The 26,189-nt window shown below is 38.0% G+C and overlaps 1 protein-coding gene across 3 annotated transcripts in view; it reads right to left on the bottom strand.

Moving 5' to 3' along the window:
- Positions 1 to 26,189, bottom strand: part of SPATA13 (spermatogenesis associated 13) — a 151,838-nt gene that overhangs the window by 29,389 nt on the left and 96,260 nt on the right. For 2 of the 3 annotated variants that reach the window (XM_027835109.1, XM_027835110.1), the window contains one exon: positions 80 to 216. In XM_027835109.1, coding sequence (XP_027690910.1) covers positions 80 to 216 — 137 coding nt within the window. Of the gene's footprint in view, positions 1 to 79; positions 217 to 13,414; positions 13,593 to 26,189 lie in introns of those variants that run through there. The other variant, XM_027835111.1, reaches the window with a different exon arrangement.

Raw genomic sequence — 26,189 nt, 5'->3', positions numbered from 1 at the left:
GGGAGAGTGAGATTCTGAACTGATGATGAATCTTAAATAAAGTACCTGCCAACTAACGAATAAAATTCTCCCACAGTACCTCATTGATGGCTAGCTGCTCTCCCCCGGGCTGTAAGTATCTGGGACTGGCTTGACAGAGCTCTTCATAACTGTAATCTTCCTCACTTCCATTGTCATCAACTAAGGCAGAGGACTCTGTAGTTCCATCTGTGGAAACTGAAACAAAAGTTGCCAAGAAAGAATGAATAGCTCACCAAAGTAAGCAATAACATGAAATCACAGCTGAGATTTCTACCAAGGGAAAATAAGCATTGGATTTTTTTAGTCACAACTCAAAATATAAGAAAATCTGACTGATGCTGTAGGGTGAGGAGTGGGGGAGAGGAAATAAGCATTTATAAAGCCAGTCACTAAACTAAGCTCTTTCTACAAATATTATCTCATTTGATCCTCACAAAAACCCCTCACTTTACAATTGAGGAAACTGAGGCAAACAGAGCTTACATGACTTGCTCAGGGTCACATAGATAATAAGGAGCTGAGCCCAGATTTATATCTAAGCAAAGGTTACAATTTCTGATATGAACAGTTTTCTTCTGTGAGAACTGGACCATTGCTGGTAGCATTTCTGACATTACAGAATATGTTATTCTGTACATTAAGAAATTTCCTGAAATTATATGAGATGAAACTTGACCGCTGAAGCTCCAAAGCCTATCTAATGAAACCCAAATGTGCAGAGTAATATTCCCAAGTAATATGTTACTTAGCGTTAGGTAAACAAGCAAAGTTACTGGCAGGCAACAGAATTGTGCTCTTCAGATTAGACATTTATTTGAAAGGTTGTAGACTTCCCAAGATTAAAAAGGTAGTGAGTAAGTACCACCTGAGAGGAAGAAGCTGGCTGGCTGTCATTTCTCAAAGAGTTAATCCAAATGAGAAGGCCTGGATTTAATGTTAGGCTTACACCACCACTTCAAGAAAGTCTTGCTGCTATCTTCAAAGGACTGAAGCAGGATGTTTGGTTGTCCCACTTTCACAGCATAGTGCCCTATTTTGTTACTGGGGGAGGCAGGCCACTCCCACCGAAAGCTGTCCTGCTACAGAAAACAGGAGTCTTTAGTTACATTGGTTCAAGCTGCTGGCCTCCCTCTGTTCTACTTGGGCCAGCTATTCTGGGCTTTTCCTTCCACCTCCTTTCTGGGAGAGGCATTCTGGCTACATCCACCAGACCTAGGCACTATGGCCTATAGGTAGCTTCAGTAGGCCCCTTAAGCCTCAATGAGCCTTGGTTAGCCCCATATATCTCTTTTCTCCACATTATTTGAATTCAGAAAAGTTACACCAATATTTTCAGAGGGGCATTAAGGTACCCCCCCCACCTCTTAAAGTATTAGATACTGCTCCACACACAGTTCTTTCTTTGGGAAAACAGGTTTCTAGTAATTTTATGCACAGAAGGAAGTATCTATTCTCCCAACCAGCTTTCAGAGGCAAACACATTTGAAGTTAATGGAATTCAGAGTACAAAAAAACTGGGAAGAAATGGGAAAAGGTGGAGATTTGTACTATCAAAACAGCAGTGAACACTGTTGACAACAATGGGATGACTTTCATTTGCCAGAATTTAAAATACTTTGCTAAGCACAGATAGGAGAATGTGTGAAGAAGAATTCAGTCCAAGTAAACTACATAGATTATGAAAGACACAAAGCTGCAGTTAAAACCTCCTCTACAAAGAAGGGGGAAAGTATAATAATAATAACTAGCATTTATATAGCACTTTAAGATTTTCCAAGTGCAAAGTGCAAAGATTTTCAATTACATGTATTATCTCACTGATGCTCACAATAAGCCTGGAGGTAGGTGCTATTGTCACCTCCATTTTACAGATGAGGAAACTAAGGCAGACAAAGGTTAAGTGACTTGTCCGGGGTCACAATATAGTGCATGTCTGAGATGGAATTCGCATTCAGGTTTCCCTGGCTCTAAGTCCAGCACTTTATCTACTAATCCGTGCATGCGTGCGCGCGCGCGTGTGTGTGTGTGTGTGTGTGTGTGTGTGTGTGTGTGTGTGTAGACACAAAATATGAATAAATATTTAAACTACCAGAATAAAAAAGGTGCACTGAAGCAGGAAGGTTTGTCTTACCTAACAGAGGCTCTATTGCTGTTTATAAACCCTAACAGTTACCCTCAAGAACTTGGGGTAACTATTTTTAATTACTTTTAGTTTCTCCAATTAATAAGCATTTATTTTCTCTCCCTCTCACCACTTCCCCTACCACCCTACATTGCCAAAGGAAAAAAAAGGAAAAGGAAGCCCTTGTAACAAATATACATAGTCAAGTAAAAGAAATCCCCACTTCGGCTATGTCCAAAAATGAGTGGCTCATTCTGCATACTGAGTCTTTGGGATAACTATAAAAATATTCTCAGAGCCCTGGGTTAGAAGTCTAGTTTGGCACTTTCACTCTTTAAAGGGGACACAAAATGCTGGACTCTTCTACCTTTCAGTAAACCCTGCTCTGCACTGTCTGGCACAAAAGTTCTTTTGCTATCATATATCAGTTGCAGTTAAAGCAAGAGTATATACCACCTTCTGAAAGCTCAGGGAAAAAAATCAAGAGCCTGGGCCTCCTTCTACACGTAAAAGCACTGAAAGTGACCTTCTCCCTCAAAGAACCATTTCCCCAGAGGAAGGTCTCAGTTCTTTACCATTTGATCTATTGGCTGTTGCCATAGAAACTGGTAAAAAAAAAACCATATATATGTGTGTGTAGTAGATAGATAGGTAAACAGATAAAAATTTTCAGGAGAAAAAGCTAGAGGCAGTCATGTATAATTATGTCAATCACAAGAAATCAAATGCCCAAGTTATTTTAGGATCACGGAGCTACAAGGGATCTCAGAGGTTATCTTGCCATCCTTAGAGGTTATATCTCATTGTGACAAGGAAACAGATTCAGAGAAGTTACGTGATTTGCCCAAGGTCACAAAGGCAGTGAGTAACAGGATCAAAATTTGAATCTGTGTCTTCTAACTCTCTCTCTCTCTCTATATATATATCTATATAGTGCTGATTCCACAGGACCATGTTGTCTCTGAATTTCTCATCTTTCCCTCTAAAAGGCAGATGAAGATGCTTTGGAGCTATAGACACAAAGTCCTAACAGAGTATTTGTACTGGCATAGCACAAGCCTAAAATAAGTCATCATATTAATTTGTTAAAGGGGAGCAGAACTTAAGATTGTTGAATTGGGCTAAATGGATGGCCTTGCCTCATGCCATATATACAGTGAGGGAGAGACAACATAGGATTACTTTTCCTTTCTGCATTCATTGATCCATTGATGTCAGCAGGGGAAAAGATCTGCTCCTAACACTTTCATGCTTAAGCAGAAGAAAGAGGGGAAGAAGAAGGAAACAAACATTTATTAAGTACCTGCTATATGCCAGGTACACTACTAAGTACTTTACAAATATTATTTCATCTGATCCTCATAACAATCCTGTGAGATAGGTGCTATTGTTATTATTCCCATTTTACAGTTGAGGAAACTGAGGTAGACAGAGGTTAAGTGACTTACCCAGAGAAACATAGCTAGTAAGTGCCTGAGAACAGATTTGTACTCAGGTCTTCTTGACTCCAGGCCTAGTGCTCTATCCACTGTGCCACCAAGCTGCCCCAGGTCCTTGCCAACAATCCTCCTCTGGGGTTTTACCTCACCCATAATCAGCAAAAAGAGAGAGAAATGGGTACACAAGGTTGTGTGCCCACATATAATTAGGGAGGATCATGGAGGGGAGAAGTTGGAGGGTAGGAAGGAGTGTCAGATCTGCCTTCCTCCAACCCTGCACATGCAAGACCAACACCTCACAGGCACGGGGTGATTCACTGTTGCTTGTTTCTCCATCCAGTGAAGACACTGGCAGAGTGACTCTGTGGGTCACTTGGGGTTTTTCCACCAAGGAAAGGATGAAAGGGTATATGATTTCTAAATGCTGAAGAATGACTATAAGGAGTTGCAACTACGGTGCCCCACCATGGTGGCAGATTCTTATAGACCAATGTGGTATATTATACTTTCACTGGGCTGATATGTGCATATAATTAGGAAAATGCCTCTGATTAAGAAGACTCATGAAAGAGATTACTAAAAGTTCACCATTTTTGTCATAGTTCCCCCATTACTGGAGATCCTCAAGCAGAGGTTGGAGATAATATGTTGGGGTGTTGCACACTACATTCCAGTACATGGACAGTTTGGTCTGACTCCCATGTGCTCTGAGGTTCCTCCCACCTCTAAAATGCTGTGATTCCGGATGCATTCATTTATCCAATATTTATTAAGTGCTTATACTTATTAGCATTTATTAAGTATCCATATTCCATCTACTCTGTGCGCATCTTGTATGTACTTATATCTTTGCCGTTTTGTCTCCCTCATTAGCCTATAAGTTCCATAAGGACAAGGATTGTTTTGCTTTTCTTTGTCCTCTCTAATGCTCAGCATAGTGCTGGGAACATAGTAAGCACTTAATAAATAATTATACATCGTCTGAAGAAATGGGAGTAGATACAGAGAAGAGACCAAGTGCCTGCCTTCAAGGGGCTTACATCATCAATTATTATGTATTAGTGCTATAATCATTAGTCCGTGGCAATAGTTCTAAAAATTTACAGGTCTTCAAAGGAATGACTGCCCAATGCAACAAGTGACAAAATATTAAACTATTATATCCAACAGAACAGGCCCGCATAACCTGCAGCCTGGCGTAGCAGCCCAAGGGCATGCCAAAGGATTTCTGGCAGCCCATGAATATAGGGGATGTTTTCCTCTACATTTTTCGTGAGCTGCCCAAAATCCTCTGGTAGGACGCAGGTTGTGCAGACCAGCAATAGAACATAAGCTCCTTATTCATGTGATTCCCAGGAGAATTATGTATCTTATACAGTATTTCTGATTCCCTATTTCCTTTACTCTTTTTCCCTTCTTTCTATCAACTAACAGTTAATAACCCTCCCCAACACCACCCCCCCAACCCCTTTGCCCAGGTTCTTTTCAAATTTAGAATACCTCAACAAGCTCCATCATTCCTATGGCTCTAACAACACAAGCAATAACAGTTCACATTTACATAATGCTTTAGTTTCCAAATGAGTTGTCTCAAAGGATTGCAACATCTTGAAGTATGTTAGTATCACTATTCTCATTTTACAAATGAAGGAACTGTGGCTCAATGAGTTTTAGTGACTTGCCTACAGTTAGTTGTACAGAGATGAAATGTCAGAGCCAGAATCTGAACCCAAGTCTCTTGATCCCAAGCTGAGTACTCTTTTTAACTACCCCATATCTCATTGGTCAATACAGGTGATTCTCTAAGCTATATTTCCAGTCTGGATTTCTTATTTGTGCCTGTAGTTTCACCTGACTATAGGACATCTTCATTTGGAGGCCTTACAGTCACCGCAAACTTAGAATGTTCAGAATTAAACGTATTTTTCTGTCTTCCTTTCCTCTCCCTCATCTATCCCCAATTTTGACAAACTGGATCTTCTTTCCAACTCTACCATTCCTGTCAGGGTTACCACCATTTCCTCAATTTTCTAGGCTGGGAATCATTCTCCCCTCTATTTCTCTCTTTGTAGCCAGTTCATCTGTTGCTTCTTTTGTTGAATGTTTTTGGATTTACCCTTTCTTTTCCATCCTATTCCCACATCTGCTACTTCTTAATCTAAGCTCTCATTACTGCATATCCAGCACACCAAAACATTACCCAGCTAATCTCCCTAATTGTACTCCTTCCCCTCCTACTCACACTGCATTCTTCTTTCAGCCTAAAACACTACTTTCATCGTAATACTCCCAACAAAATCTACAGTGGATCCCTCTTATATCATGTCCAAAGGCTTCTGTCCAGCATTTAAGACTTTCCATAATGTGGACCTACCCTGTTCATTCATTCATTCATTCATTCAATTCATTCATTCACATATTCACTCATTCACCCACTCGTTGATTTACCCAAAAATTTATTATTAAGTACCTACTCCCCAGGCTTGTGCTAGATAATGGCAAAAAAGAAAAAAAGACCACCCTCCATATACTACTTACACAACTACTCCTCAATACATGTCCTATCCTTTAGTAAAACAGGTATTATAATTGCCTTTTCCCTTTTCTGACATGCTCTCCTCTCCCCCTACAACCATGTAAATATTATGTATTCTTAAAGGTCTAGCCCAGGGATGGGGAACCTGCGGGCTTGAGGCCACATGTGGCCTTCTAGGTCCTTGGGTATAGCCTTTTGACTGAGTCCAAGTTTTACAGAACAAATCCTTTTATTAAGGGGATCTGTTCTGTGAAGTTTGGATTCTAGCCTACGTCTGATACCTTCCACAAATCTTTCTCCAGCTACTCTAATCTACACTGATCTTTCTCTGAATTCCTAAAGTCACTATCAACTCAATTTAACAAACATTAATTAGGGGCTTAATATATCCAAGGCCCTATTCTAGGCCCTGATGATACAAAGGTATCTGCCCTCAAAAAGTTTATATCCTACTATTATAATTTAGCACTTAATCTGTAGTTGTTTTATGAACCTTAGTTTTCTCTCCCTAAATAGACTATGTTTTTTAAGAGCAAGAATCATGTCTTATACTCCTTGTATAGTCTTCCCAATGTCTAGTAAAGTGCATATCATAGACTCTCAATAGATACTTATTGATTGATTCATGTACTCTCTCTGAAATCACTGTACTTCAATTTCCTCATCTGGAAACTAGAGTCAGCAATGTTTCTTATGGGGGTTCTGTAGGAGAAAGAGCTTGTAGAAATTCCTACACCCACACACAAAATCACTTTGTAAATTTTGGTGAAGGAAGGGGATAAACCAGATGATCATAATAAAATAATAAATCATAATAAAATAAATGATTTGGGTATGAATACTGTCTCAGGCATTTATAATGTATGACTTTAAGCAAGTCACTTAACCCTTTGCAGTCTCAGTATCTATGGGAATAAGATCACATACCTCTAAGAATTGTGTGAGGATCATATGAAACTATACATAAATATGCATATATGTTGATTATATATGTTTATGTATATATATTCATAAACATATATCTATTACTGTCTATCATGCTTTGTAAACTTCAAAACACTATTTAATGTGAACACATTATTATTATATAGCAATCAACAAGATGTAATCAAAGTATTTTAGGTCAAATAATCCCACATTGTATAAAGAGCAGAGGTGTCAAGCTCATTGCCAGTTAGTAAATTAACCAGATGAAAATGTAACTGGAAAATGTTTACCAAAAATAAAATAAAACACAATATAGATAATGTTAATTTGTGGTTTTCTAAGTCAATATTTGGCCTCAGGGATTCATTTCTGAGTTTGAAACCAATTGGTATAAAGCATCTCTAGGTGTTAAAACAAAGCCAAATCTGGAAAACAAACAAACAAGTAAGACCTACTAACATCCCAAAATGGAAGTGTGGGAACAACATGTCCACTAACAACAATAACAGCTAACATTTATATTATATAGTGTTTTAAGTGAGTGAGACACTTACTAGCTGTGAGACCCTGGGCAAGTCACTTAACCTGTTTGCCTCAGTTTCCTCATCTTTAAAATGAGCTGGAGAAGGAAAGGGAAAACCACTCTAGAAAAAAGAAAACCCCAAATGGGATCATGGAGAATTAGACACAACTGAAAAATAACTGAACAATAACAACAAAGGTTTGCAAAGCAATTTTACAAATATTATCTTTTTTTATCCTCATGAGAACCCTGTAAAGTAGATGCTATTATTATCCGCATTCCACCTATGAAGAATCTGAGGCAGACAGAGGATAAGTGACTTGTACAAAGTCACACTGCCAGTAAGAGTCTGAGGCAGGATTTGAACACAGATCTTCCTGACTCCAAGTCTAGAACTCTATCCATGATACCACCTGGCTACCTCTGATAAGAACTGGTCTTTATGTAGCATTTTATCTACATTACCTTATGTTATTCTCAAAAAAAACCTAAGAGGGTAGGTACTGCAGATATTATTATCACCTACATTTTACAGAAGAGAAAACTGAAGCTCAGAGATATTAAGTGATTTACCAAGTCACTTACACATCTATTACCTCATATTACCTCTCAACTGTCATGACTCCATGATTCTATATATAAGTTGTTGAAACTGTATGCCTCATCGTCCTTCCATACTCTGAGTAGTATAACCTTTTCATTTTTAAGTTGAATGATTAAAATCTCTCCATTCAATCCACTTAATCAAGTTTTGTTCACGGAGGAGATGATGTGACTTTACCATCTTTAGAGTATATAATATGATAATATATAATAAACCACAACCTCTTGTATTCAATAAATAACCCTAATTCCTTTCACTTTTAATCCTTTAAAACACTACTTTTAAAAATAACTGATAATAAAAGAGTTTCAGAGATGAAAAAAAAAAACTATAACCTAATTCATCATCTTTTATCAATGTCTCATAGGCCTTTAGGTGGTATAATGTAGTTGATGTTGAGGGTCCCGGAAGCCAGTTAGACCTGGGTTGAAATACTTCCTGTAACACATACATAGCAAATCACTGAACCTCTCAGAGCTCTAGGAAAATCTGTAAGATTCTTGAGTTGCAGGGAAGGTGCTTGCCTGCATTGGTGGAAGGAATTTCTTCAACAAAAAGTTCCTGAGTTAATGAAATCATCGATGTCATCATCTCTATCCCCTGTCCTAATAGTCCTTACAGAGAGAAGTCTTTCCAACATCTACCCATAGATATGCCTTTTTTCCAGGTACACCTAATAAACTTTGTACTTTCCTAGTTTTTAGACCAAGGTCCTCACTGCTTTTTTTTCCCTTCACATGGAATGAAGACTTTGATGATCAAGTTTACAACCTCTTTGGGCTAGACTCAGCAGGGTTTCTTAACCTCGGGTCCTTAAATTTTTAAAAATATATATTTTGATAACTATATTGCTCCCTTCCCTCCAATATTTCCATATTAGCCATGCTGCAAAAGAAAACATACACACACACACACACACACACACACACACACACGTAAACACACCCCAAGAAAAATAAAGTGAAAAAAATATGCTTCAATCTGCACTCTGAGTTCATCAGTTCTGTCTCTGATGGTGGATAGCATTTTTCACCATGAGTTCTTTGGAATTGTCTTGTAACATTGTCTTGTTCAGAGTAGCTAAGGCTTCCACTGCTGATCACTGTTACAGTATTGCTATTACTGTATACGATGTTCTCCTAATTCTGCTCACTTCACTTTACATCAGTTCATATAAGACTTCCCAAGTTTTTCTGAAAGCATCCTGCTCATCATTTCTTATGGCATAATCTTCTTCCATCACAATCCTATACCACAACTTGTTTAGCCATTCCTCAATTTCCAATTCTTTGCCACCACAAAAAGAGCTGCTATAAATGTTTTTGAACAAACAAGTCCTTTTCTTTTTTCTTTGATCTCTTTGTTAGTGGTGTTATCAGGTCAAAGGGTATGCACAGTTTTATAGCCCTTTGAGTGTAGTTCAAAATTATTCTCCAGAAAGGTTAGACCAGTTTACAACTAAATTAATAGTGCCTTAGTGTCCCTATCTTTCTACACCCCTCCAGCATTTATCATTTTCTTTTTCTGTCATATTAGCCAATCTGACAGGTATGAGATAGTATCTCAGGGTTGTTTTAATTCACATTTCTCTAATAAAGAGTGATTTAGAGCATTTTAATATGACTATTGATAGCTTTGATTTATTCTCAGAAAACTGTATTTTTATATTTGATAACTGTATTTCAATATAATTAGTTTCCTTTGCAAGCCTATGTATTTTCTTTTATACATTTATAAACATTTATTCTGAGAAGAAGTCTGTAGGCTTCACCAGACTGCCAAAAGAGTTTGTGACACAAAAAGAGTTAAGAACCTCTGGGCTTGAGGTTAAACTCACTCAGGATCTGGTCTTTTCTTTGTTCTCTCACACATTTGGGGGGGGAAGGTATGTGCGTGTAAAAGGTTACACAAATGCCTGGGGATATTCATCTGTAAAATGGACCCACAAGTAATCTTTGACTTAACAGGGGTTCCCATTTATAGCACTCTGCTAATTAGACTCAAGGAACATACAAACCAGACTGGCCAGTCAGTCTATTTCCTGATATGATCAAGCCCATAAGACTATCTCTTTACAGCCTCCTCACCTCTCATCTACCAAGTCCTGCCCTCAAACAGTGTTCCCCTGCCTAGCAGTCCTTTCGGTTCCCGGTTTTATTAAACACAGCCCTTCTCTGGAGTGCTCCAAAAATTTCCTTACAGTCCGTTAGGCCCTCCCCCTAGCCTATGACAGGTCATCTCCCAGAAACTTTAAATACAAATCAAATTAGATTTCTTTAAGAATTTACTTTAGAAAGCATTCTACGTTCAGAATACAATTACATAATGTTAAATGAGTAAGGTATTTGCGGCCATTTCTATAAACAATTAGGCACCAGGCCCTTGGCAGAATGTTACACTCTATTATAACATTGTTTCTGTGAGAAAATTAGATACAATTTACATTCACATCAGCTAAGGGCAGCTTTTCCAGGAACATAACTTTCTCTAAATCTGAAGACTACCCAAAGCAATGTCTGCCAGTTATCTGCCCCAAATAGGGTTCCCAGTGTGGTCATTAGTCTTTAAAATACACTGGCCTTGAGAAAGTTCAGTGTATAAAAACAAGGAATTACAGCTCATCTGGTAATCCTAGTTGAGTCATCACTGGGAGAACTCTTTAGAATCAGGTTCAGAACACAAAGGAAGCCCTGGGTATGTGTAAGGATTTGCCATGCAAAAGGGAAGGGTAGTCTAGAGAGCAAATCAGTTTTACTAAAGGCACACAAAGCAAGAGACAGAAGATTTATTATGAAGTGACTCCTATTCTCTTAGGAGAAGCAACAGAAGCAGTCCCTTAGAAATAGAAAGTAGATCAGCATCATTTATTTATTCATTCATTTGTTTGTTCACTTATTCATTTGTTTGTTTGTTTGTTTTGCCAGGTAAGCAAGTGTTAGACAGAAAGAAATGGGAACTGTACCTATATGGAGTGGAGGGGATTATTGTAAGAATAAAGAATAGGTTAGAAATTATAATGATGAAGAAACTTGAAGAATTGAGAAAATGCATCTTCCTACAATCTCTGCAAGGGTGGCGACCTATGAGTGTGCAATATTGCACATACTGTCAAACTCAGTTGAAGGGCAAGTTGGTTTTGCTGAACTGATTTTTTTCTCTTCCTGTTTTTTATTTTTTGTTACCTGGAATAGCTTGTTGAGAACAGCAAAGAATCGTGTTTTTAAATGCATAAAATAAAATGCACTGGCTTACAAAGAAAACCAATTATACTAAAATACAACTAAAAATACTTAATTCTGACAAAGCTCTAGGAACTTTTAAGTTACTCTAGTACCTTATTTGAATGGCAAATGGTTGTCTGTTTTATCTTTAAAGCTTCCCACTCGTGCTCAGGCAGTGGACAGGTCAGGAGAGCTGTAATGGGAAATTCTTTTATAACTGGGGTGGGCAGGGTTGGAAAATAGGGCAAAGGAATATATTTGGAGATGTTGATCATGTAAAAACAAAAGATATACATAATTTTTTTAAACATCAGGTTGACAAAAGAATCTGCTAATCAAAATGACTAGTTAACCTTTCCCCTAAATATGCAATGAACTTTAATCTTTTTTTTAGAATGTGCATGTATATATACATATATACATGCACACACACACACACACACACATACACACACACAAAATCTCTTACAACGACTGAGTCAGTCTTTTAGAACAAGTCTAGTCACTGCTTGTCTGGCAAAAAGAAGAAGCAGTATCATTTCCCTCCATTCTATTCAGTCCAGATAAAAGATTCCATACATAAGTGCTGAACAGTCTTATATTATTCATTTAATAAGCTAAGTATGAGTCAGTGGGAGCTCCTAGGACACCGAGGTTAAACACAATGAGCCAAGAACTATTGACGGAAAAATCAGAAGCCACTTCCTGGGTGTAAGTCAGGCTTGTGATCAAAAACATTAACCCTTTCAGTTTTCAACTTAAAAGTGAATAGATGAGCTAGTGGAATCAATAGTTTTCTGGTAATCTAAAATATAAAAGATCTCTTAACAAGCTCTGTAAACTAGGATCTCAGACACAGTCAACAAGCTAAACTTATTTGTAATTTGTTTTAAAAAAATTCATACCAACTGATGTTGGTAAGATACAACAAAAAAAGAGATTTAATATGATATTCCAAGGGCAGTGTGAATTTCTCTACTTAAAAAAGAAAAAAAATAGATCTGGCAAAATTAATGAGTATCTCCCTAAATTTTTAAGCTATATTAAGCAATAACTCACATATTACTTAAGTAATTATAACTTTAAGTCTCAATTCCATGTTACAACCATTATGTAGACGTAGTTCATGCTACATCATCTATAAAGACAAGCAGGAAACTTCTTAGTGAATATGGAATACACTACTGCTTGGAGAGTGCTTTTACCTAGAAAGATGTAGAAGCACTGACCCATCCCTAACATTAATCGGGCAACAGAGTACCAATCAAAAGGAAGAAGAAAGCATATAATGTAAACTGTCCTCCTCCAAGAGTGCCCTATTCTGCCCTTAAGTTGTCATGTCAAACTCTCACTAGTGAGAATTTAATGAACTCTAATAGATATAGTTAAAAAGAAAAGAATCAATTTGCTTAATGCTTCTTTCCCAAGATTTTAAAAAATCTGTTTTTAAAAAAATACCTTCCCCCTAGTAATATCCTATGACAACATTTAAATTATGGTTTTTATCATAATGCTGGGTAAAGATACTGAAAACTGAGGTGGAAAGGAATATTACAATAGCTGAATACAAGTAAAATCACTTTTGAAAATGTTAAATGTGTTAAAAATTAAATTTGAAAGAAACAGCCTTAGACACCCCCAGTTTTCAAGTACCATATTTTTATATCTTAGCAATAAAATGCATAAAAGGATTTCATACAGTGTACAATAAACATTATTATAATAAAACCTTTATTTATAAATGATAACTGGCTGTATAGTTCTGATATTTGGTGTCTTCTAATTCGTTCTACCACATTACTAAATATTGTAAGCTAAATAAAATCAATGTCTCTGGTTCTCTATGCCCACCAATACTTGCTGCTCACTACTTAGGGTAAATATTTTCAGAGAGTGATGAGTTTCCTTTGCAGAGCAAAGAAACTTACACATAAAAACAAGAAAGAATGCAACTCTAAAAGAAAACAGATTTTAATCAGCAACACCACAATGAATATATGTCATGCTCTACTCACACATACCCATATGAAGGCTTTCCAGACTCCAAAAGCGTGCTATTTCTCCTCTGGCTACCATCCTGTTGTTTGAAAAACATATACAACATGTGGAGAAGGGCTGCTCAGTTTCTACTAGATGAACCTCAGTCTTACAAGGATCATGGAGAATAACAAAGGCTTTTAGCTAGTGAAACTGCAGAAATAGCTTATTCACTGCTTGGAGTTCCTATGTATGTATTCCAGGCCAGAGCCTACTTAGAAACTGACAGCTCACTCAGTGTTCAGTGTAGCTGGGAGTTGAGTGACTCCAGTGACATCATGGGGTACCCTTAGGGAGGAAGTTCTAAAATGAGGCAAAATCTACAGATACCAAATGACAACATATTCCCACAAGCTGATCAGAGACATTTAGCAACTCTGGAGAGATTGTGGTTTGTGGTGATGGAAAAACACATTTGGTATTTTTAATAATAACAACTCTAAAGCCTGAGTTAGAGCTTTGAAACAGGTGTATCGTTTCATAGGAGTTCAGCACAACAAAGGTTGCTTAGTTCAAGAGTGGGAGTTAGGATTTCACACAATGGCAGGACAAAGAAAAGTCAATCCTGCTGACAATGCTGTGCAAACCGTAATTTCATGAAATTATTTTTTAAATGAAAATTTTATGTTGTGTTTAAAAGTTTACTATTTAAAAATAATTTTCACATTCCTCTCCTCATCCTTATTCTTTTCACCTTGCAACATTAAAAATGACCTAAACACTTTGCTGTTGTTATTTTTCCCCCTACCATGTGTGAAAACCATAGTAATAATTAATTTAGCTCTTCCTGCTCAGGGATCTTTCTTCAGTACTGACATGTTCAGAAAAACCCAGGGGCAGTTTTGTACATAACAACACAACACCCACAGAAATCACACTGCTTCTCACAGTACTGTTTCAGAATGAAAAGATAAATGTTTCCATGAAATATTAATGCTGACTACTTGCTAAAATCCAGGCTATACTAGCCTTTGAAAACCTGTGGCTATGGAGAGAGCTTTTCCCATTGAGTCAGTGAAGTCTGCCATTATTCCCCACTGAGAAAAAGTCTGGGAAGGGATCGATGCCTCAGTTCACCTAAATAAGTATGACATTTGTCTGCAGCACCTCATCATCTTAGTGTGGCAGAATGAGGTGCATGGAAATAAACAAAAAGGCAGGTCAGCCTCAGGAGATGTCTTTTACTTCGGCCTCTCTGCATGCTCATGTAAATGCTCCTTTTAGCAAATGAATGAAAGTGCATTTACTAAATGCTTACTACATGCTAAGCACTGGGACATAGATAGAAAAGATAATCCCTGTTCTCAAGGAGCTCACATTTTAATAAGGAAAGACTACATAGAAGAGGTTTCAGCTCAAGTCAGATGGGAACAGTCCCCTGGTCCTTAAGGTACAGCAACAAAGCAAATGGTAATTCATCTTCTTTTCCAGTGATAAAATCATACAGGTTGCTGATGGTGAATCATCTGATTGTCCTTTGGTGGAAAAAGCTTTCACTTCTGGGTCTTTAGTAACTGTGGATATTGAGGAGCTGGGAGCCTTAGCAACTGCAGAAGAAATTGTCAGGGCCACAGGGATGATGGCTATTGCATCATCCCTATAGGGTTGGAAGCAGGGCCAGTAGGAGTAGACTGGGGGAGGATATGGCTGTTTTTTCTCATTTTCTGATAAATTTATGTTCCTGGAGAATGCACCTCTTCAAGCCAAGCATATCATCCTGACTGCATGGGAACCATAGCCTAGACCAATGTCTAGTCAGACATTGTTGGCAAACAAACAAGTGGGTAAAGACAGTGAGAAATAAAATGTGGGTGCTTATTTGGCAATGTGGAACGGCCTGGACAGTGATGAGTTGAGGAGTAGGGAATACAAGTGGAGAATGCCTACAAAATATTTCTTCCATAAGCAACCTTAAATTCTAGCAGTAAGCTTGACACTATCTGAGTCACCATGGGCAAGTCACTTAACCCCAACTGCCTCACCAAAAAAAAAAAATTCTAGGAGTAAGAAAATCAGCTAGGAGATTTTTCGAGTTCTTTACTTTCTTGTTTATGGCTCCTGGAACACAGTAGGAACTTAGTAAATGCTTGATTATCCATTATTATTAATCATTATAATTATCAATTATTAAATGATTATCAATGCCTAAAATTCCTACCATTAAGTTTTAATGTCATACAAGTTAAAGAACATATATTTTCTTTCAGTTAATCATCAGTAAACTGAACTGTTTCGGTGGAAATAAAATTGGGGGGAAGGTGATTTGGGGGATATTTGTTGGGAAGTATCTGCTATATAAAAAGAAAAATATATCAATTTTTAAAATTTCCTATCACTGACACTGTTGGTTTCCAAATGGATTATAGTATCTGCTTATGCAGGATCATCTTTTCAGCATTCCTCTGTATTTTCCCACCTGGAACAGGCCAGATATAGGCCAAGAAACACAGTGAGCCAGGGCAAATTCCTTAGAACTCTTCTTTCTTTCTTTCTTTCTTTCTTTTTTTTTTTTTTTTTGCTTTTTGATGAGGCAATCGGGGTTAAGTACCTTGCCCAGGGTCATACAACTAGTGAGTGTCATGCATCTGAGGCCGGATCTGAACTCTGGTCCTCCTGACTCCAAGGCTGGAGCTCTATCTATTACACCACCTCACTGCCCCTCCTTGGAACTCTTAAGAGTCATGTAGACTGGAGCATTTAAAACCAAGAGAGTGGGCAGCTTTACAAGAAGCCTACCAGGCATACCAAGCCAGGAATGCCCAAGAGAAGGGCAGCATGGAACCTGAGCCTCCTATAATGGGACTTCTTATAGAGTTCAGACTCTTCTTGTGATAGAGACCATCTCCCTTCCCTTGGGTGTCTAGGAACATGGACCAGCAGTGCCTGAGCTGCTGGGGAGGCCATGGCTGCCTTGATACCACATAGATTTGCTAAAATCCTGTCATAGAAGGTAGACAGGAGTAGCAGAGTACTGGATAGAGATGCCAGAGGAGGAAAGAGTGAGAAATTTCCCCTGGAAGACACAAAATTCCTCCTGATATTGAATCCTCTGAAAGCCTACTTTCCAAGAGATTAGTGGACAGATTGGATGAATGTTGGTGAGAAGATTTTTTCTTTTCTCCTCATTAGTTTTGCAAATGGAACACCATACTGAAATGGATTTTCCTTAGTGACTCAGGTGTGCTAGTAATACCCATATGAAAATAGAGATAGGAGAATTAGAGATTTTTTTGGATCTCTGTGGAAACACTGGAGTTACTGGGAGTTTTGATACTTTTAAATTCTGGTTTCATTCAAGAAACGTTAATATGCTATATAATGTGAACGCTTTCTTTTTGGTCTCACTTTGTTGCTCAAGAGATAAGAATCTAAATGGAAATGGGGTCACATGCTTAGTGAGAGAAGTTGATGAAAAATTTTGTGCTAATAATTTTATATTTTAAAACTCTACAACAGGCAGAGATAAAATTAGGTAGGCCCTGGAAGACAGGGAGTTCTTCCTAGCACATGAGCAAATATCCAGACAGATACCTTATATCTGTGCATATGCAAAAAAGAGGCCAGGAACTGGCAACCTGATCTCAGAGAGCCCCCTGGTGGCTGATCCTGAGACTGCATTGTGAGGGACTATTTCAGACCATATCCTGGGGGGTAAGCATGGGTGGCTATTGTCTTTCCTCCTGTCTTGCCCATGTAAAAGGGCAAATGTATCAAGAAAGAAGAAAAGTACCAACAGCACAGATAACCCTCACAGAAACATACTCTTTGTCTTTGCTATATGTAGAGAAGATGCCTTCTGCTTTCTGAGAGGTTCCACTAGAAACAGAGATGTCATCCCAGCACCAAAATAAAATTCTTATAAGGTTTAAGTTCTTACGGCAAAGAGCCTCTTTAGTAAATCAGGAGGTTTTTCCATAGTTAAAAAAAAGGTTTAAGTTAGACATAACCTCAACAATAGCAATCCTCTTCTCACAGTAAGAAGAAAAGTGGCTGTGAAATACACCATTATCTAGCTTAAGCAAGGCAAGGATGAGAAATAAAGCCCTTTGATTTTGTTTTTTAACTGAACTCTAGATTTTATCAGATCACTATAAAGAGCTCTGAAATGGTATCTTCAGCCCGGGTGAAAGGAGTCTGGGTATTTTCTCAATTAAGACACTCTCCCTGGATAAGATAGCACTATATTACATCAGCAGGGACAGTGAAGATACCAACATTGATTGCTGGCAACACTGTGTGAATCAAGGAAAGGGATCAGTCCCATCTGAGAGTGGGAAGATCCAAATTATGTATTAATGTCATACATTTAGAAATCAGAGATGACTTTGTTTTTAAATGCCAAAAGCACATGGGATACTGTAACATTTTCATTCAATAGGTATAAAACTTTAATTCTTCTGTTTTCTGGGAAGCAGTCCTATATCATGTTCTCTGTCCTGTCTTTCAAGGTAAATACATACATATGTATATACACACATCTACATATGTATTGCATTTTGAAACCATCTGAGAAGAAAAAGACAGCAGAGCTAGAACTCAAAACATTTCCCTTAAGTATAAAATGAGATTGCACTACAGCATTTCTAAGGTCTCTTCCTGTTCTGAAATGCTATGATTCTATTATTCTAAGCACAATCTGATATAAGTACATTTTCACATGTGGTCATTTCCTGATCATCAACAGAAGGATAATTGGCATCACAGGCAATCCATGTGCCTGGGGAGTTAAGCCAGTGGCTACAATGACCTAACTGATTCCCCTTCCCATTGCTGAAGCAGAAGGAAAACAAAAAAACTTCCTGCCACAAAGAAAGAGGTGACTTACTGCCTTTAAATTGTTCCCTAGGATAATTAACAAGACCAACAGCAATAATATATGTAATGCTTTAAGGTCTGCAAAGTGCTTTACAAATATTGTTTCATTTGATCCTCACAACAACGACTGGAGGTAGATGCTATTATTATCTGCATTTTCCAGATGACTAAATAGGTTGAGAGAGATTAAATGACTTTCCCAGGGTCACACAGCCTGTTGTAAGGGTCTGAAAGTAGATCTGAACTCCGGGCTTCTTGACTGCTGATCCAATGTTCTATCTAGCTGCCTAAAACAAAGGGAGCTTGACCCTTCCAAGTGTGTTTAGGGCTATTGATCTATTCCTTAGGGCTACAGAATGGCATCAAGGTGGCACAGGGGATAGAACATCCGGCCAGGCCTGGAGTCAGGAAGACTCATCTTGATGAGTCATATCTGATCTCCGACACTAGCTGAATGACCATGGTCAAGTCACTTAACTCAGTTTCCTCATCTATTAGATGAGCTGGAGAAGGAAATGGCAAACCACTGAGAGACCAGAGAGTCAGATGTGACTGAAATGACTGAACAACAATAGGGGTAGCTGGGCTAGTTGGAGGCTCTGCTAAAAGAACAGGAGTGTTCTTTCTAGAATCATAGGATTTAGTACTGAAAGAAATCTTAAGAGTTAATTCCCTGATTTTAAAGATGAGGAAAATAAATCCCAGACTAAACTTTGGTCATAGAGATAATAAGTATCAGAGCTGCAATTTGAACTGTGGTAGTCAAATCTACTTCTTGGCAACTCATTCTCATGCTACCAAGTAGAATGGGACTTAGGTTGGTCAGAACCATAGCTACAAGGAATGTAATATTCCTATTCTCTCAGTAGAGTCTTTGCCCCCAGACCATACCCAGCTACTTACTATGAGTTGGGCTAGTTCTCCATAATAGTGAGACAACATCTAGACAAAGAATTTTTCTTGGGGCAAAGTTCCCTAAATCAGCACTCCAAAAGCCCCTCACACCTAACTTATCACCACAGGCCACTATTCCAGGACTAGCTTCTCTCATGTTAGAATGAATCTATTACACTGAGCTTTTCTGCAACCAATCAAAATACAATCAGAGCTAACAGAGTGAAATAAGTAGAACCAGAAGAGCAATATACAAAATGATTACAATAATGTAAATGGAAAGAATCCCCAAAAGAAGTCAAATTCTGAACAGTAATTGGTCCTAAAGAACAGATAAAGAAACATACATATCTGCAAAGAGGCAGACTACAGGGCCAGAATGTTGCAAAGATCGATTGCCTTGCTTAACTGTTCTCATTTAATCATAAGGGATGGTTCAACTCTTAGGGGTAGAACATATCCAGTTCAGTCATTTTTCAGTCACTTCTGACTCTGTGACCCCATTTGAGATTTTCTTGGCAAAGATACTGGAGTGGTTTGCCATTTCCTTCTCCAGTTCATTTTACAGATGAGGAAACTGAGGCAACCAGGGTTAAGTGACTTGCCCAGGGTCACACAGCTAATGTCTGTGGCTGGATTTGAACTCAGGAAGATTTGTCTTCCTGATTCCCAGCCCAGTGTTCTATCCACTATGCCATTATAAACAGGAATTATTATGATGTAGAACCAAAAGGCATCAATGAAACATTTTTTAAAAATACAATCAAGTCATTATTATTAAAGCCCATACACCTCTGTTACTATTTTATGTAATCTTGGACAAATCACTTACTCTTCTTATACCTCAGTTTCCTCATCTATTGTACTAAAAGGTCTCTACAGCTCCTTCCTGCTCTAACTCTATATTTCTATCACAGAATCCTATAATCTTCCAGCATAGGCAACACCATGACCATTTTACCCATTCATTCAACAAACATTAGAGATCTGAGAAAAGAAACAAGAGTTTTAAAACACTGTATTAACACACAGTCATGCCAGCCATCTGAGCTGGGTGGTCTGACCACTCCAGAGTGGCTAAGGCAGGCTCTGCTTGGTTCTTAATTTAACACCAAACACTCTGTAGTCACAGCAGTTCACCACAAAAGGGAGGAGCTATATAAGCGTAATATACAGGAAATGGAGTCAGAGCTTGAGAAATGCTGTGAGAACCCACCCTTCCACTCCCCAGAACATATATGATAACCACGAAGTGGTTCTTTTTTGCCTGTCTCTAAAGCTACACTGTTGCGTGCTCGAGTGACATGGATTTAAGCCTATTTGTACCATGGTTTGAAATCATCTCCTCATCCTGGTCACCATCTCCTGGACATAGTTAAATCTGTTAATCTCTCTCTTATAATATGGCACCCATAAGTGAAGATAATAATAATAAGTAACATTTATATGGTGTCTACTCTGTATCAGGCACTACGCTAAGCATTTTACAAATATTTTTTATCTTCTTTGATCTCCACAACAACCCTCAGAGATGTGCTATTATTATCCTTATTTTACATTTAAGGAAACTGAGGCAGACAGAGATTAAGTGACTTGCCCAAGGTCACACAGCTTGTAAGTGTTTGAGACTGGATTTGAAATCAGGTCTTCCTGACTTCAGGCCCAGAGTTCAATCCACTGCACCACCTAGCTGCCTGACACAATTATGTGAATGGTACCTGACCAATAGAAGACTCCAATGGGAAAAGTCCCTTGTTCTGGGGTCTTATCTTTGATGGCTCCATGATTACATCAGTGTGGCCCTTCTATCCACAAATACGTATTTAAACCACTATAGCACAGTATGGTGCTCAGTTTAGGGGGACAGATCTCCAATCCTGGGTCTGTCACTTATCACCAGTGGGATCTTGAATACGTCATTTGGTTTCTCTAAGCTTCATTTTCCTGATTTGTCATAATAGTTGCTAGCATTTATGTTACTACTTTAAGGTTTTCAAAGCTCTTTACAAATACCTCTTTTTATGCTCTCAATAACCCTATTAAGTAGGCACTGTTATTATCTTCATTTTACAGAGGAGTAAGCTGAGGCAGGCAGAGGTTAAGAGATCTGCCTGGGTCCCACAGCTAGTAAGTGCATAAGATTGAATTTGAATTCAGGTCTTCCTGACTCTAGGTCCAGTGTTGTATTCACTGTGCAACCTTGGATAAAATATAAACTCTTTAGATTGGTATTTAAAACCATTCACAATCTGACGCTAGCCTACCTTTCCTGACTTATTTTGTCTCGCCCAGCCCCCTTCACATATTCTATGTCTGAGCCAATCTGGCCTACTTGCTGTTCCCCAAACTTGGAATGCCATCTCTTGTCTCTGTTCCAACACACAGACGATTCTCCTGGCTGGGAGTATGTGCCATACTCACCTCTACTTTCTGGAATCCTTTGAGACTAAGCTTATGTGGCACCTTCTACATTAGGAAATCCTTCCCTAATTTCAATAGTCTGTTTTCTACCTCTCCTCAAACTGTTATGTATACATCTCTTTTTAACACCATGCACACACCTGTTTTTAACTATTTTCTGATGTTCAATTTCCTTCAAAAGAATGTAAGCCTCCTGAGGACAGGGGTTATTGTTTTGTTTCAAGCACCCAACACAGCACCTTCTACATAACAGGTACTTTAATAATGCTTGCTCAATTGAATTGGAAGGCATAGGGTAACTCCTTAGGAATAAATGGTACAATAATAATTTACTAATAAAAGGCAAAGCAGCTCAGCCTTCTTTTGTTACATCCTGAACAACTAGTCACCCACTCCAGCTATCATCTGTTTGCTCAACATCTCATTCTATGTCAGTCTTAGCAAGTCCCTGAAAAAAGTTATCTTTGTAGTTCCATCTGCCATGAAATTTTTTAAATTAAATTTTTTTTCAATAAAAATCTCTTTCCTTTCCTTTTGAAAGAAATACTCCCTTCCTATTGAAAAAGAAAAACAAAACTCTTGGTCAAGTATAACAAATTTCTGCATTTGCTCTGTCCAGAAAAAGTTGTCTCATTCTTTGCCCCAAGTACATCACCTTTATATCAGGAGATGTATAGAATGTTTCAACAATGGGACAGCTATGGAATATGGGTGATAAATGTGTAGCACACTTTTTTTAAAAAAGTATACATAATGGAGATCTGGGGTTTCAAGTTCAATCCTTCTTTCTGTTCCTGGTATATATGGAAATGCTTGCATTTGTTATTTGTCAAGTTCAGAGTCACAATCTCCTAAAAAAAATTCGTTGAAAAGATGTAAATGCCCATCTCCAAGTTTTCAGAAATTAACTAATTCTACTAAATGATAGGACTGAGGCATTTAATCAATGCTTGTTGATTGACTGACTTTCCACAGAACATACTATGGCCATTCACAATTATTCACAACTCATTTACTTTGGACTCATTTAAGTCAAAATACTGTTAAAAGCATTTTAATATTTATTTTAGAAGCTCTTCTATGGTTATTGATGATTTTCACCACCCATTTACTTTTGACTCATTAGACTCAAAATGCTGTTAAAAATATTTTTATACTTAATTAAAAAACCCTTCACCTAATACATGGTACCTCTTCCCCAAAGGCTAGAGCAAGACAGCACACTTAGACACCTTCAAGAAAAAGAGCCGTCTGATGCATGTACCTTCTAATATCCTTTTAAGTAAAATAGTTTGTATATACAGAAATATTTCTTTAGCTTCTTTACATTATTGAATGAACAATGCCTAAAAGACCAGTGTGAATGAGCTATCGCATACTATTACCTCAAAGTCAAAAGCAGTTTGTTTTTTTTAAAGAATTTCTTAAATGCACCTGTTGCCAATTATAGAAGTCACCCGCCACCTCACAAAAGATAAGACCTTGTTCATTTCCAGGCACAGGATAGAAAGTTAACAAAATTAATTAGGTACAATGAAGTAAATACCTTTCTCCATTTCATTCACTCCGGAAAGCAAAAGCATCTTTGAGGCAGTGTCTTCATAAAGATATTCAAAGCCAAAGTCAGAGAATAGTTTTTTTCCTTGTTTTGTTTTTTTGCTTTTCCATATCTTGGCTCTTTCCTGAAATGTTAACCTTGAAATGTTTCTCTGATTTCATGTGCAAGAGCATCCCCAACAGTTTGAAGCAGCCATATACAAGTTAAAGCTAATAATTCGCTGCTACCCTACTGATATTTAGTCCTTAAATCAGCAAAATAACTTTAGCCTATGAACAATGCACAATACTCTCTCTGTATGTCAGGATAAAATCAAGCCACAGAAAAGCGAGCTGTAAATATGGAAAGGAGTGCTACCCATTAATCATAATGCCAAAATTTTAACAATCAGGATTATTTTTCTTCAACACTACAAAGATCTTTAAAAAGTCACTGTGCTTGAAACATTTTTTAAAGACAAAGCCACCAAGTATGAGACCTGGGGAGGAAAAGTCTATCTTAATTAGGACTTTTCTTTTTCATTCACGGGCAACTAAAGGGAGCAATGAATAGAGTGCTGGGCTTGTAGTCAGGAACACTCATCTTCCCAAGTTCAAATCCAGCCTCAGACCCTTACTAGCTGTGTGACCCTGGGCAAGTCACCTAAACATGTTTGCCTCAGTTTCCTCATCTGTAAAATGAGCTGGAGAAGGAAATGGCAAACCATTTCAGGATCTTTATGAAGAACACCCCAAAACAGGGTCAAAAAGAGTTGGACATGACTGAAAAATGAATAAACAAAAACTTTCACAGTGAGACCAACTAATCATTTGGATGACATTAAGAATAAAAAGGGATACACAAAGGTTTATATAACCTACTCCACCCATTCTGGGTCTTCATATCAAAAAAGAAAGGTTTTCTCATTTTTTCCCATCTTTTTCAATACTTAGGATCCTGATGTTTTCTATTATTATGAAGAGACTGAGTAGAATCATTATTAATCACCACCACACTCAGCATTTACACTGCACTTTATGGTTTGCAAAACACTTCACAAATATCACTTCACTTGATCATCACAACTACCCTCGGAGGAAGGGGCTGTTATTATCCTCATTTTACAGAAGAGGAAACTGAGGCAGAGAGAAGTTATGTGACTTGCCCAAGGTCACACAACTAGTAAGAGTCTGAGGCTGATTTGAACTCAGGCCTTCCTGACTCCAGACCCAAAGTTCTATCCATTGAACCATCTAGCTGCCTAGTGAATAGAGAGTTGACCTCAGAGTCAGTAAGACCTGAGTTTAACGTTAAAGGCTTGCCTCTGACACAGCCTGGCCATCTGGGCAAGTCACTTAACCTCTTGGTGCTCTAGGCCAGAGGTGTCACATATGTGGCCCATAACATTCCTTAGTGTGGCCTGAACCAGATTAAAATGTAACTGGGAAATATTTAACAAAATATATAAAAATATAATAAAATACAGATGATACAAAGAAGTGGTTTTCTAAGTCAATATGTGCCCTCTGGGATCCTTAGGTACAGTTTAGTGGTCCCCATTTCTATGTGAATTTGACCCAGCTGCTCCAGGCTACCTTCTAAGACTGTAAGTTTCAAAGATGGTGCTACCTGCCTTATTGGAGGGAGTTGACTAACTTTGGAGGTCCCTATAATAATGAAATCACAGGTCCAGCCCCTATCCCATCTCTCTCTGGGAGCAATGCCAAATTTTAAAACACAATACCTGGTTGCCTGTTTGGTAGGGGTTGGGGTGAGGTGGGGAATGCAATTGCCTGTCTTAAGTTCTTATCATCATCATCATTGCTAGAATTTATATAATGCTTTAAGGTTTACAAAATATTTTACAAAGATTATCTCATTCTATCCTTACAACAACCCTGGATGGTAGGTGCTATCATTACCCCTCCCCACCGCCCCTGCATTTTACAGATGAGGAAACTGCAACAGAGAAATCTATTGCTTTCCAGGACCCCTCCTATACACAGTCTAATAGTTTGGGGTTTGGGTTTTTTTATTAATAAAAATATGTAGACAGTCTACTTTTCTACAGAACTACTCACAACACAAGGTAATCACAGAGACTGAACCTGGGATAAGGGAACAATGAAAAGATGCCTGGACAGGCTAAGTACTGCCAGTACTATTCAGGCTTTATTTCTATCCAGAATGGACAGAGATACCATATATTGTGGAGGAAATGGGGGTGGGAGGAGAGGAATTAGATACTCAAAGAAGTCCTAAGTAAATAAGGAAATGGAAAATTAGGAGTTGGAGTGTCCTGGGATTAGAGAAGCTGCTTCAATACGGGAACAAAGGCATCACAAAAGAGACAGAGTTGGAGAAAGGAGAGGTAATTTCTTATAAGAAACTTTGAACAAATGAAACTTTGTGGCCTTGGACAAGTTATAATACTTTTCCTTAGAAAGGTGGGCCTTAGAGCTTCATCTATAAATTTTAAAATGTTATATAAATGCTATTATTATTACAACTATTACTACTGTTGTTCTTCTTCTTCTTCTTCTTCTTATTATATCCTTGAGCCCCAAAATGGGACAAAGTATCTCATGATATATTCATGGACAGAGGAGAGAAAAGCTGACTGTATAACACTATCATTATTGTGAGTTTCAGAACTCATTGAATAACTGGACCCAAAAAATAGAAATGAATAGATCAATGACCTTCAATGATCTTCAGGAAGATCTCTAGTAAAATGCCTCAGGAGATCTGCCCTTGGCCCAGTGTAAATCAGCATTTTAATCTATTGAATAGATGAAGATTTACACAACTTTCTTACCAAATTTGCAGAGAACATGACACAGAATAACATGCTAAGTAGCAGAATCAGTACCAAAATGTCCTTGGCAGGCTCAAATTACGGTTGAATCTAAAAGGATAGATTTTGGTAGGAATAAATGTCCCATATATGTTTTCAAAACTGTCAACTGTATAAGTACAAGATGATAGAGATATAGCCAGTTAATCATTATAGTGACATGGGAGGTTTAGTGGACCGCAAGCTCAGTACAAATCAACAACTCACAGCAGCCAATATACAGCATCTCTCTTTG

Source organism: Vombatus ursinus, unplaced genomic scaffold (genome assembly GCF_900497805.2).
Source record: "Vombatus ursinus unplaced genomic scaffold, bare-nosed wombat genome assembly UNPS02014813.1, whole genome shotgun sequence".
Classification (NCBI taxonomy): domain Eukaryota; kingdom Metazoa; phylum Chordata; class Mammalia; order Diprotodontia; family Vombatidae; genus Vombatus; species Vombatus ursinus.
Note: the sequence above shows the minus strand (reverse complement) of the source record. Positions and strands in the feature narration are given on the sequence as shown.